Below are 15142 nucleotides of genomic sequence, written 5' to 3'. Positions count from 1 at the left end.
TCAGTTCTTTGTCTGGAGGAGAAGATATTATTTTTCATGAGGTCTTGGAATTATCTTGAATTGTTGCATTGCTAAAAATAACTAAGTCATCCACAATTCTTCATTGTATACCATTGCTATTATAATGTGCAGTTACAGTATTCTTCCGGTTCCACTCATCAGTTCATGTAAGTCTTTCCAGGTTTTTCTGGAAATCATCCTACTTATCATTTCTCATAGCACAATAATATTCCATCTCACTCATATACCACAACTTATTCAGTCATTCCTCAATTAATAAGCATCATCATTTTCCATTTCTTAGTCATCACAAAAATAGCTACTGTAATTATTTTTGTACAAATAGTTTTTATTTCTTTAAATGTCAGGTCTTTTCCTTAAAGGATTATATTCAGTTTTACAGGGTAGATGATTATTGATTGTAACCCTAATTCCTTTGCCTGCTGAAAATCATATTCTAAGCACTCTTCTTCTTTAATATAGAAGCTGCTGAATTATGTATAATCCTGATCATGGTTCCACAATATTTGAACTGTTTTTTTTTCCTGATTCCTTGAATATTTTCTCCTTGACCTGGGCACTCTGAAATTTGGCTATTATATTCCTGAGAGTTTTTGTTTGGAGATTTCTTTCAGATTATGATCAGTGAATTCTTTCAATTTCTGTTTTGTCCCTCTGGTTCTAAGATATCAGGGCAGTTTTCCTTGATAATTTCATGAAATATGATGTCCCAGCTCTTTTTAGATCATGGCTTTCAGATAGTTCAATAATTCTTGAATTCTCTCTCCTGGATCCATATGCCAGGTCAGTTGGTTTTCAGTGAGAAATTTCACATTTTCTATTTTGTTATGCTATTAATTTTTATCATTTCTTGATGTCTCACTGAATCTCACTAACTTTTGCTTTGCCCAATTCTGAATTTTTAGAATTATTTTCTTCAGTGAGCAAATTTTGTACCACCTTTTTTCTATTTGGCTAATTTATTTTTTGTTATTATATACATATAATTATTTGTTATTTATTATATTATATATTAATGACATATTATATATAATGTTATATCATGTATATTATCACATATAATATATATTACATATATACACATACATATATAATTTAAGGAGCAGTGAACTTTTGTATATCTTCTGCCATTTTTTGTTTCTTTTATCAAATTGTTGATTCTTTTTTCATCATTCTCTGACATTACTCCCATTTCTTTTCCCACTTTTTCTTCTCTTCCCTAATTTGCATTTTAAGATCCTTTTTAAGTTCTTCTAGGAGTTCCTGAAGCTTGCAAACATTTGACATTTTTCTTTGAGACTTTACATGTAGCTATTTTGACATTGTTGCCCTCTGTTAAGTTTGTCTCTCGATTCTCCCTGTCACAAATTATTTTTCTATCGTCAAGTCTTTTTTTTTTTTTTTTTGCTCTTTTTCTGCCTATATTTCTGACTTGGCACTTTTATATGAGAGTTGGGCTCTGGTCCTACACAGTCTTAAGCTGCTTTCTGCCAGAACTGAACCCTTTGCTTCTGACTTTCACTGGGCCTCAGGGCCTAGCTATTGGCTTGCACTGGAATGGGGAGATAGGGGTGGAGATGGGCTTCCCCATGGAGGTAAAGCCTCTCTGTTGGCCTGTGCTAGAAGGTAGAGCCTCCTTGCTATCTTGCTGTGTTAGCAAGGTGTTTCTGCCAACTGACCTCAGAGTGAGTTCTCACTGCTGGCCCATCCCAGGAGTGAGTTCTCACTGCTGGTTTACTATGAGGTAAGGCCTGTGTTAGCCTATCCCATGGCTAAGGCCTCATGATTGGCCTGCCCTGGTCAGTAGTGTGGGTGGGGCCTTACTAATGGCCAGCACTAGGAGTTGTACCCTCACTGCTTGTCTCACTGGAGATGGGGCTTCTCTGTGCTGCAGGTCTATGACTGCTGGCTTGCATAGTAGTGGTAGGGCCTCCCTGGTGGATTACCTGGGGCTCAAAGCTTGGCTGCAGGCTTTCTGGAGTGTGGCTTGGTGCCCTGCTTTTTACCAGTCCCTCCTTCAACCCCAAATGAGCCAGAGCTTTCCTCCTGTGCTGGTAAGCTGCTTCCTCATTTCTAAACTGGTTCTGAGGTATTTTCAAGGTGGTTTGTAGGGGAATTCAGGAGGTCTCTGGGGAGTTCTTGCTAAGAAAGGAAACTCATTTTAAGAAATGTTTAGGAGCACAAGTTGGAGCAGACTGGTTGTTCTTCCTTACTTCCCATACCAAACAAAGATATATTTATACAGATTCTGATACGTTTTAATTTGGAAGAGAAAAACTCAGTTGCTCTATTTGCTCCTACACAATAATGTTTTTGCTGGTAGCACCAAAATTTCAGGATGATTATTCTGCTGGTGACATTTTTCATCTGAACCAGTTCTCCCCAGGATATAAATGAACATATCATTAAGTACATTCACTTACCAGATGTCATTTTGTAGCTTTAGGATTAAGATTTTAAGGATTCTCATTGAAGAGATGGTTTTATAGTGATTATTTAAAAATGTGAATTATAAAAAAAGAAAAGTGAATTATATAATGTTTCATTATAGTTGGGAAAAGATGTAAATTACTGCTTCTTTTATTTGTCTCACTCTTGGTCTTTACTTCCTTTGGAAAGATGGTGGCAGCATTTCTGAGCTTATACTCCAGGAGACACATTTTGCTGTTGGTACAACCCAGTCCCACATGTTAGGAGAAGGGGAGGACTACTTTCACTCTTTGTTCTTCAACTCAAAGAGACATCTCACAAATTCTGGATTGTCTCCAGATGACTCCGACACATCTAATTCCAAGTATGTGTTCTTGATTTTTTTTTAAGTTATTATTTAAGTTACAGGTACACTTTATTGCCATTGGAAAGCAAGGACCAGAAATTCTTATTGTCATTGTCACTGATTTATTCCATAGCCTTCAGTCACATTCTATACTTCATAGAAAATAAATGGTATGTTTTAATGCTAGATAAAATATTCCAGATGAACCAAAACTTTAAAAAAAATCCAGAAATACAAACAGTTCAATTGCTCAAAGACCAATTTTCTAGTTGGTGGATTATTCAGGGTGATTTCTTTCTGTATTTTGCTGTTCCTTGTTATTTGGCCTTTCTCAAGCTTCTTGTTGCTTATAAAAATGACCTAAACCAAGAAGAGACAAAAGTAGCCTTTTCTCAGATCAATCTTGTATAATGATTATTAAAGCTCTCATAAAAGGTTTAATCAGAGAGGATATTGAAATGGTAAGAAGTAACATTAGCTACATCAAGTAATGTCATGTTTGTATTCACTTTAAATTTAGATTTATATTCAGATTTAATACGGTTAAGAAAAAATGCCATTGACAGTTTCAAATCATGAAATGGCATGATTAAACTGATTGAAAGTTGTTTCATTCTTTGTTTTGTATAGAATGAATTAGAGAAGAGAGGAGAGTTAGGGAGGTTAGTCTGTTAATCTGGTTGCAAAGAGATAAGAACATGGACTAGGATGGTAGTGATGAGAATAGACAGTGAAAATGTGAGAGGTGTTTCAAAGGAAAAATGTATAGTATTTAATGATAGTAAGAGTGAGTCAAAGACAGCTTCACCATTTCAAATCTGAGTAACTGGGTAAATGCTGGCACCATTGATAGAAAAGTTGAGTTCATAAGAGGAAACTATCAGTTTTAGGACATGTTAACTTTAAAGTAGTTAGAGATTTCAAGTGAGAACATGGGCAGAAAGATAAAAATTTGGGAGTTATTAGTAGAGAGTTTAAACTGTGAATGTGGATGAATTCTATAAGGGAAGGAATAGAGAAAGAACAGAGGATCAAGGACTAAATATAATTAAAGGTTACATTGTCAAAGGTTACTAACTGATTAAAGGTAAAATGGGAAAAGAATGGAAGTAACAGATTTGTTATGTTTAATTCAGGTGGAACTTAAAAACAGTGTTTCTATGGATGTTAGTCACCTTCCTATCTCAATATTTAGAGAAAAATTGTTCTTATCCAAATTGACTCCAGGAGGCCTGGCTACATCACTCCTAATTTAAGAGTATCCTAGGTCAATTTTGGGAATTGCCTCAGGGTATTGGATGTGTTTTAGTGCTAGATTGAGTTTACTGGATAGAACATTCCCTGAAGGGAAGATTCTGCATTTCCCTTTTCAGGATGAGGATAGAAGAAGGCAGTCAGTCTTAAGGGAAAAAAGAAAAGATAAAATTGGCAGGAAGATTTTGAGAGAAGGTTCCCCCAAGACTCTTGCTGAATGCCAAATACTAAATTGCCATAGTAGAGAATATCTTCCCACTCCCACCAGTACCCCAATGGGGTACTAGGTACGTTCAAATTGGGAAAGACAGCAAGACTATGATTAAAAATACTAGGGAACTAGAATATAAAATTTACCTGCCTATTCTAATTCTTTAGACATTTTGAGATAAGCTAACATTTTATATGGATCTCTTAGGGCAAATGTAGTGTTCCCAACTCTACCAGTAGTCAGACTGAATATTCTCTACCGAGTTCAACTTGAACCATTGAGGAAATCTTGATAATTTCTCCCACTAATCAACTTATGACAAGTTTTGGGCAGGTATGAATTAGTGAAATCCAGTGGAATGAAAGCAACTTCCAGGTAACAATTTGACAGCCTACAGAGTATTGGGGAAGCATCTAAAAGCAAATTAAAATAAGATTACTATACTATTTTGGAGAACCTACAATAATACAAAGGTGACTATTTTACAAAGGATAATGTTAGCTAAAACATTTTAAGTATTTAATTATTTTTTTCATTCATTCAGAAGAAAATTAACTTTATCATAGTTCTCTTATAATTAAAAAAGGGAAAAAGGAAAAGACATTGGTAAGATGGTGCCATTGTGGTCAGCCAATTATATAAAGTTCTAGCTGGTGCATGCTATTGTGGGGGAGGGGGAGTGGTTAAGAGGAAGACATAAAAAGAACAGTTTACTTAATCCATATTCTTACCTAGCATGTAGATATAGGCAAGGAAAAAAAAGGTAACTTAAAAGGCCACCTTACAAAAAGATTGGTCCACTGTTCTTGAATTTGAAGTATTTGTCAATTTGTGAAGTGTTTGTCCATAGGTTTGGGTCTTTTTCAAAAGAAAGGCAATTGATATGATTAGTTCTGATATTTTAAAAGAAGTCATTTGGTAAAGCAAATTATATGCAGTTAATATATTAAGCTTAATGTAAAAATGCATCTTTAAAATTAATAAATTAATAGCACTTTTGAGTAATCATAGGTTTAAGAAAAAGCATGTATATCAATTAATTGCATATATAAGTAATTTAAAAATAGCCAAGACATTAAGTCTTCTTTATTTATTTAAATGCACAGTTTATAAATTAGTAATTAGTGTCCTGTGCAGGAGAATGATGAAAACCTATATTGAAAAAAGGACAAAGCAATCTCTTATTAAAAAAAAAAAACAACGAAGTTAATAACATTTATAAAATAATAGAATGTTTTATTTTCAACCTATCTAGAAAGGCATGAAATGATATTGAGTATTCTCTTTCAAGGAAAGAAGTAGGAATAGTTAAGTAATTAACTATTCCCCAAACACTCCTAGATAGATAGATGGATGGATGGCCTCGACAGATAGATGGATAGATGAATGGATGAACAGGAAAGGAGGAAGGAAGGGAGACAGGAAAGGAGGGGGAGGAAGGAAGGAAGGAAGAGAGGGAGAGAGGAAAGGAGGGAGGAAGAGAAGAAAGAAGAAAAGAAACATGGATGAATGGATAGATAGATTATATGTACACAAATACACATATGGCACTTAAAAAATAAACAAAAAACTTTATATGTACTTCAGATAGACAATATAGATCCACTTCTTCCTAGTGCTTGTAAAAATGAATTTAAGCCTTTCTTGTTGAGACTGCATTAGATTTTGCCAAGGAAATGCATGATGAGATGTAGGAAAGAACACTAAGCTAAAATAAAAATCCAAAGATTCAGTTTCTAGAATTGGCTCAACACCAACAGAGAGGAATTTGGAACAAGTTACAACTACTGAACTTGTGTTTGCCTCAGTTTCCTCATCTGTAAAATGAGTTGGAGAAGGAAAAAACAAACCATTTTAGTGTCTTTGCCTAGAACACCCCAAATAAGATTGCATAAAATCAGATTGAAATGATTGAACAGCAGCAACAACAAAAAAACCCTAAAAACCTCAATTAAAAAAAAATTTTAATGGAATGAAAAAAGGTGAAACTAGTGAGTTGATCTACATTCAGTCTCCATAGTTTTCTCTCTGGATGCAGATGGCATTTTCCATCCAAACTTTATTGGGATTGCCTTGGGTCACCGAACCACAAAGAGCCAAGTCTTAGATGATCATCGCCTTATGCTGTTGCTATGTATAAGGTTTTCCTATTCTGCTTGCTTCATGTAGCATCAGTTCATGTCAATCTTTCCAAGTCTTTCCAAAACGAGGATGTTCATTATTTTTTGTAGAAAAAGAATATTTCATTACTTTCATATACCATAACTTAATTCAACCATTCTCCAATTGATAGAGATCTACTCACTTTCCAGTTCTTTGTCACCACAAAAAGAACTACTACAAACATTTTTGCATATAAGGTCTTTTCCCCTCTTTTATCATCTTTTTGGGCTCCAGACTCAGTAGTGTCACTGCTGGGTCAAAGGGTATGCATAGTGTGCCCTTTGGGCATAGTTCTAAATTGCTCTCCAGAATGGTTGGATCAGTTCACAATTCTACCAACAATACATTAGTCTCCCAGTTTTCCCACATCCCCTTCAACATTTATCATTATCTTTTCCTGTCATTTTAGCTAATCTGCTAGGTATGAGGTGATACCTCAGAGTTGTTCTAATTTGCATTTCTCTAATCAATAGTGATTTAAAGCATATTTTATATGCTTAAAGATGGCTCTAGTATCTTTCTTAATTTCTTTATTTAAAAAGAAAGACATTATTTTCCCCCTATGGCATAAAAATATCTTATATGTCCTTTCAACTTTAAATTTTTTTCATAAATATTTTCTCATTCATCATCAAAATCTTTCTGAAATTCTTAGGACAGGCATTTTTAAGTCCCCATTTTTCTTTTCTTTCTTTCTTTCTTTCTTTTTTTTGTATTGTGTTTAGAGAAGTAATTGTAGTTAACTGACTTGCCCAGGGTCATACAGCTAATAAGGGCTGAATTCAAACTTAGGTCCTCAAGATTCCAGGATTCTTATTCTTTTGTTGTGCCACTTAGCTGGCCCCATACCTAATTTTAAATGAGAAAATAGACATGGATGAAACTTGTTAGTAGCAAATCTTAGGAAGTTTCCTGACTTCCTACCCCAAGCTTTTTTTTCCAATAGAGTATAGTACTCCCATTTTGAAGCTTTCATGAACAAAGAACAGAATAAATTAAAAAAATGAAAAAAGATAACTCTACTTTCATGTTCCCAAACAATATTTTTCACATAATTTCTTTAAGGGAGATAACAATTTTGGAAAGGGAGTTATAAAGAAATTAAAATATTTGTCTATGGTCACTTAACAACTGCTTCTGAATTATAACTAGATTCAAGGTTTTCTTAATATTAAGCTTTATCCACTAAGATGAAAAAATTGTAGATTTAGATCTAGAAAAGGTGTTACAAGATCACAGATACCAATCTGAAAGAGACCTCAGGCCACTTAGTCCAATCTTTTCATTTTACAGTTGGGGAAACTGAAGTCCAGAGAGGTCATATGGTTCAGAGCCAGTATTTGAACCCAGGCTCTTTGAACCCAGGATCTCAGTACAATGCTCTTTCTACTGCTACATGCTGCATTCCTATAATAACACATTTTTCATAGATTTTTAAATAACATATTAGGGTCTTTTATTATTCTGCTATTAAATTGCTTTGGTCACAAAATGTACAGCATTTTAAAACTACTTTATATTATTTTATAGTGCTCTTGGAGACATTAAAATAGTTGAAGTGAGTGGTTTGTTCGTGAAGATAATTAACTCTTCTCCTGACAAAGAACTGACAATTGGAGAACATATTCTCCAACAAAATGTCAATGGCCGCGTAGTCTCTGTTTACAGATTCCATCCAAATATTAGACTGCCAGCCAATGCTGCAATAACTGTGAGTATAAGATATAAATATATTAAATAATATGTATAAAGAACAAGTAATTTCATGTTAATAATTTTATAATTATTATTATAGAAGCATAGAATTACAATTGAAAGTCTCTTCAAAAGTCACTTAGACCATTCTTTATTCAAAGTATGAAACCCATTTTCAAGAACTACAGCAAGTTATCCATTAGTCTCTTCTTGAAGGTAAGGTCTTCAGTGACAGAGCAGAGAACTCTTGACTTCCACAATCATCCCTTTCTTTAAAAACAGATCTAATTGTTTGAAACATTTTCTTAAGCAAAAGTGAAATATGTTTTCCTATGTTTGCTATTTATTGGTTCTAACTCTGTTATCCATTATCTGTTTTCTCTTACATGATAACCCTGTGATGATGATAAATTAAAATTATCTTATATATCTTTACCTGAAACTTCATGAAATCTATATAACTTTTAATCTAATCTATCTAAGATATTATATAATTTATTCCAAGTTCAAAGACATGTCACATTTCCACTAAGTCTTATCTTCCTCAGGCTAAATATTTTTAGATTTCCTGTAAGATTTTTTGAGCCCTCTCACTGTCTTGGTCACTCTCCTTTCTATTCACACCAGTTTTCAACATCTCTTTAACATGTAGTGGTAGTAGTGATAATATTCCAAATGTGGTCTCCCCAAGTTAAAAGCCATCACTTTTTTGCTATCAATGCTATATATCTCTTAATACAGCCTAAGATATCTCAGTATGCATATATACATAAGTATACAGGCATATGTGGTTTAGGGTATGTCATTATCCTGATGACCAGTCTTGATAATTTACAGAAATCCTTCCCTCCTCCCACATGGATTACTCTTTAGCCATGTCTCCTCAATCATACCCTTGTGAAATTGAATTTGTTATCTTCAGTGTAGAAGTTTGCAATTGTACCTTCCCATTAAATTTCATCAAGTTAGAATTAACAAAAAGTTCTAGGTTACAAAGATCTTTGGGATCCTGATATTTTTATATTTAATAACATCTTTTACATTCTGTTCTTCCCTATCTCTCACTCCCCAAAAGATATTCTTTATGATGAAAAATAAAAAATAAAGTCTAAGATACAGTTGTTTACAACACATCAATTAAGTCCAATAATATATGTAAATGTTCCTCATCAATGGTCTCCTTCCTCTGTTAGGAAAAAAAAAGCAAGAGGATACATTCTCATGAATTTTGAGCAAACCTCAACAATTACAATTACAAAATGTCCCAGTTTTGTTTACATCATTGCTTATTTCATTTTCTATTGGCTTATGTCTTCCCATATGTCCCTGAAATTTTCATATTCATTGTTTTTTAAGGCACAATAATATTCCATTATATTCATGTATCAAAATTTGTGTAGTTATACTCTAATTGAAAGTCATTTACTTTAATTGTAGTTTGCTACTTTAAAAAGTTAAAATTATAAATATTTTGAAGTATGAAACATATCTTTGACCTTTGTGATATCTGACAAGCAGTGAGATCTCTGGATCACTTTCTTTTTTTAAAAAAAGAAAAAGGTTATATTTTATTTTTTCCAATTGTATGTGAAGACAATTTTTCAACATTCATCATTTGAAAGATTTTGAATTCCAAATCTTTCTCCTTCCTTCCTCTCTCTTCCCTCCTCCCCAAGATAACAAGCAAAGTAATATAGGTTATATGTGTGTATTCATCTAAAACATATTTCCAAATTAGGCATGTTGTAAAAGAATAAACAGAACAAAAGAAAAAAAAATTAAAATAGTATGCTTCACTCTGCATGCTGACTACAGCAAATTTTTCTTTGGATGTAAACAGCTTTTTTTTTTCTGAGGCAATTAGATTTAAGTGACTTGCCCAGGGTCACACAGGTAGGAAGTTTTAAGTGTCTGAGGCCACATTTGAACTCAGGTCCTCCTGACTTCAGGCTAGCACTACCTAGCTGCCCCAAATAGCATTTTCCATTAAGAGTATTTTGGAATTGTCTTGGATGATTATATTGCTGAGTAGAGCTAAATCAGTCATAGTTGATCATTTTTCAATATAATTCTTACTGTGTATAATATTTCCTCTCTTTCTGCTCACTTCACTCATTATCAGTTCATGTAAGTCTTTAAAGGTTTTTTTTTTTTTCTGAAATCCACCCACTTATCATTTCTTACAGTACAGTAGTATTCCATTACATTCATATGCCACAACTTGTTTATTCCCTAATTGATGAGCATCCTCTCAATTTCGAATATTTGTCCACCTTAAAAAAGTTGTTTTAAATATTTTTGTACATATGGGTCCTTTTGTCTTTTTTATGATGTCATTGGATATAGATCTAGTAGTGATATTGCTAAATCAAAGGATAATGTACAGTTTTATAGCCCTTTAGGCATAGTTCCAAATCGTGCTCCAGAATAGTTTGATCAATTCATCTGGATCACTTTCTTAGCATAATTCTAAGTTGCTTGTCAGAATAATTAGAGTATTTCATAGCTCCTTCAACAACACATTAGTCTATTTTTCCCACAATCTTGCCCCCAGCATTGGTGAGTCTCATCGTTTGTCATTTTTGCTAATTTTCTGGGCGTGAGATGAAAGTTTTTTTTAACATTTTCATTTCTAATTATTAGTAATTTGGTGCAATATCCTTTATGGCTGTTAATCATTTGTTCACATACATTGACCAATTCTCCATTAGAGAATAGATCTTGTTCTTGTATTAAGTTTATAGCTTGGATTTCAGATCTTTAGCAAAGATATGCCTTGCAAAGATTTTTCCTCCTAGTGGACCACTTCCCTTCTTATTCCAACTGCATTGATTTTGCTTATTTAAGTTTTTTGATTTTGTACATTGCAATACTTTAATTTTTTATGATTATTTATACCTCTTATTTCCTTAAAGAATTCTCTCCTAGGCATAGCTGTAGAAAGTACTTGACTTGGTTCTGTTTAAAATTATTTTATGATATGGCCCTCAATATTCAGGTTACATAAGATTCTGATTCTTTTATTCAATATGTTAGTTTCCAATACTGTGTCATCCCCAAATTTGATAAGGATATGATTTATGCCTCATTCAAATCATTGATGGAAATGTTGACATGAATACAGAGTATAGGACTAGCATGTCTAGTGTGAGGGCTTGCTGAGCCCTTTTCAGCTCCTCAAATCCACCTTTGTTTGGTATCTGCCTGGCGCTCAACTTTGACCCATGGCTCCACGATGCTGTAGCATGCATAGTGGCCGTACTCTGGTAAATTATCTCAGCAGACAAGCTAAACCAGATAGAGAATAATTAAAAGGTGCTAAACCTTTTGGTGAGTTAGGGGGATGTCTCTCCCAAACATGTGAAGACCTCTCCCAGGAGAATGGGCAGATGAGAACAATTGTTCCAGTGGCTATGAAGAAAGCTGAAAGCAGGCACTGTGAACCACTTAAAATTTGGTCAAGCATCAGAGAAGCCAAGGTCATCCACTGCATCCCTCTCCATTGCCAGTTCTGCCTTGCCAGTAGACTTCAATGATTCTGCAAGAGAGAACGGTACTGGTAAACTTTGCATCACTCTGCTCACTTATATCCAGGTCATGAACTAGTCAAGATATCATGCCATAATGTCATTGATTCTCTTTTAAAACAAAGGATAAATAACATGTTATTTTTCATTATTCTGGTAAAGTCCTCTCTTCAGGTTGAAATTAACCAACATTCTTTGCATTTTGTCATTCAATTAGTTCTGAATCCATATAATTGTATTATCCTCCAGTCTATTCACTGATAGGTAACACAATGGATGGGGGTCCTGGAGTCAGGAAAATTCATCTTCCTGAATTAAAATCTGGTCTCAAGCACTTGCTTGCAGAGTGATCCTTGCAAGTCACTAATCCTGTTTGCCTCAATTTCCTTATCTGTAAAATGATCTGGAGAAGGAAGTAGCATGCTATTCCAGTATCTTTGCCAAAAATATCCCCAATGGGGTCACAGTCAGGACTGAAACAACTGAACAACAAATCCTTCAATCCCTGTGTTATATGTTATCATATTTTTTCTGATCTACCATGCTACTAAAGCTGTCCAAAAAGAGGAAAAGCCAGTATGGCAGAATTTATTCTTAACAAACTCATAGTAGTGTCTTATCATGAACACTTTTCCCTCTCAGTACTCACAAGCCATCTTTTCAACAATCTATTCTATATAAGTCATCTCCCAATTGATAAATGGTCAAAGGATATGAACAATTTTCAGATGTTAAAGTTAAAGCCAAATATAGTTATATGAAAAAATGTTCTGAATAATTATTGATTAGAGAAATACAAATTAAAACAACTCTGAGGTACTACCTCACACATCTCAGATTGCCTAAGAAGACAGAAAAAGAAAATAATAAATGTTGGAGGGAATGTGGGAAAACTGGGACATCAGTACATTGTTGGTGGAACTGTGAAATAATCTAACCATTCTGGAGAGCAATTTGGAACTATATCCAAAGGGTTATAAAAACTATACATACCCTTTGACCCAGCAGTGCCCATCAATTGGGGAATGGCTGAACAAGTTATGCTGAACAAGTTATGATATTTGAAGATAATGGAATATTATTGTTCTATTTTTAAAAAATGATGAATAGCCTGATTTTAGAAAGACCTGGAAAGGTTTACAACTGATGCTGGGCAAAGCAAGCAAACCAGGAATACACTGTACACAATAATAGCAAAAATGTGTGATGATCATGAATATTCATCAGCAGTTCTAGCACTTTTCTCTCTTACTTTGAGTGAAAGGGCTTAATCTCATCCATTTCCTCCAGTTGTTCTGGCAGCATGAAACATTAAACTAACATTATATTATTACTACTTCTTCTCTCCTTTGGTCTTCATCAAAATGTGTTCCACAAGATTTCTTCCACTGAGATTTATAGCTTTTCACAAAGCTAAATTAATTTCCTAAAGCACAGTCCTATCCTTTATATAATTTTTTCCTTTTTAAGTGTGTGTGTGACTTTGCACACTTAATTCTGTGACTGGAGTGCTCTCCTTTTCTATCTTTGACCATTGGCGGCTCTTCTCCTATTCTTCTATCATACCTGTTGAGCTCTCTAATATCTACCTTAGCAGCTAAGTCTGAACTCTTTTCTTTTTCCCTTTTAGTTAAATCAGTATCTAGACAAGTAATTTCCAGATATCATTTGATATGTAACATCTCTGAATATAAACCTATTCATTTAACAAATATTTTTAGAATATCTTTTGGGTGTGTGTAACCACACATGCAAAATTTAGGTAAGAACACTGCCTCCCTATGTCTTAATTCAAGATGCAGGAAGCTGAAGTTCATTCTTAGAAGCAGTTTTCTAAGCCAGCTATTCATTTCTTTTATCCTTCCTTCTAGTCCAAAATCCCTGGCTTCACTTGGTAACAGTAATGAAATAATATTCTCATGCACACATTCTCCAGTTTCTTGGTGAGGTCTTCATAAACTCTAAGGATTATTTCACACTTCTTTCTGATGGCACATTTCATGCCCACTTGAAGCATCATGGAGTGCATAGCAGTCCTCAGACTTGATACATTGCTAGATGTTTTCTGACACATTTCAAATGTCTCTGACCTTGAAAGAGTTATCTCCTGATTAAATATAAGTCAACTATTACTTCCCTACCTTTAGTCACCACAACATACATCATCTTCTTCGAGTAGTGGTAGCTGCTTACACTCTTGATCTCATCTGTTAACATCTCACCTCCTAAGAACTCAATAGCCATGAAAATCCATTCATCTTGGCAAAAGCCCGATATTGTTGTTTCTGCTTTACTGCTCTGTTCTCTGGATAAATGGCTAACATTTCCATCTCTCAGCTCTGAATATCTTCAGATGTAATGTTTCATTAATAGTTTTTGTTACATTAATGATTTATTAGAAATTTTATGAATAATATTTTGTAGATCTCTCCCCTTCTAGTCTTTAGTGCAGAAAGTACTCTGATTCTTACTTTGGTTAATTTTGAGCTAACAAGAGACTCAAGGAGTTCATTTATCTAGCAATTGATTACTCAGTTGGTGTCTGTTTCTTTGTTGTTGTTGTTGTTGTTTTTTTCCTTTTTTCTATAGGTTTGGGCAGCAGCATCTAAGGTAAAGCATCATCCACCATCAGATTTTCTTTGGAAGGAACAAGACAAGTTTAGAACAAGTTCCAACTGTACAACCATCCTGTGTAAACCTAATGGTGAAGTCAGTGTTGGATTCTTAACAATTGATTACAACTTAATATATAGATCTCCTGATATATCCCCTAATCCTTTCAGTTATTTTGGCATATTTAAAAATCTAGCAAGAATCACAACTAAATACAGTCATCCATTTAGAAAAATCATCAGCCTCTGTTCTCCAGCAGCAATATGTCAAAATTGGATTAAGAGCATATAGAGCAGGAAAAGTCTGAACTTGAAATCAGAGGAGCTAAGTTCAAATCCCTGTTTAATCTTGGACAACTCACTCAATGATATAAAATTATAAATTTATATTTATATTTATAATGTGAAGTGTGCAGTGGGTGGCAGTGAGCACTGTGAACAATGCCTGCATATCTTTTTACATTGTTATGTTTAGAGAAATGCAAGAGGGAAAACAATGCAATTTCAGACTTTTTTCTGGGCTATTTCTATCTCTGGTGGCTAGTAAAGAAAGTAAATACCTAAAGAGTATCTGGAGTAAGTAAATGGTTGGAGAGTTTTGTGGCTACTGTTTCATCTGCTGTCTGATGTACTTAATCATATTGCTACTAATAAAGTAGGTAAGAATTTCTTTCAGGATGCATAGATTTATACAGTTCATTTAGGCTAACCCTCTATAAAATGTAGGAATCCCTTCTACAATATCTCTGATAGTGGTTCTCTCTTAAATGTCTTTATTGACAGGGAACCTGATGAATATAATGCCATAATCAGAACATAGAAAATAGTGGGTTTTAATTTTTAATATATCAAGGCTCTTTGTTCTAGTAATTATGGGGATTCT

At 34.0% G+C, this 15142-nt stretch overlaps 1 protein-coding gene across 4 annotated transcripts in view; it reads left to right on the top strand.

The window, feature by feature from the left end:
• Window positions 1-15142, top strand: part of LMNTD1 (lamin tail domain containing 1) — an 85104-nt gene that overhangs the window by 30696 nt on the left and 39266 nt on the right. For 3 of the 4 annotated variants that reach the window (XM_031938479.1, XM_031938478.1, XM_031938477.1), the window contains exons 4-6: window positions 2641-2815; window positions 7956-8136; window positions 14237-14356. In XM_031938479.1, the coding sequence (XP_031794339.1) occupies window positions 2641-2815; window positions 7956-8136; window positions 14237-14356 (476 nt within the window). The remainder of the gene's footprint in view (window positions 1-2640; window positions 2816-7955; window positions 8137-14236; window positions 14357-15142) is intronic. The other variant, XM_031938480.1, reaches the window with a different exon arrangement.

This window comes from Sarcophilus harrisii, chromosome 5, assembly GCF_902635505.1.
Source record: "Sarcophilus harrisii chromosome 5, mSarHar1.11, whole genome shotgun sequence".
Taxonomy (NCBI): domain Eukaryota; kingdom Metazoa; phylum Chordata; class Mammalia; order Dasyuromorphia; family Dasyuridae; genus Sarcophilus; species Sarcophilus harrisii.
The sequence above is the reverse complement of the archived record's forward strand: the minus strand, read 5'-3'. Positions and strand labels throughout refer to the sequence as shown.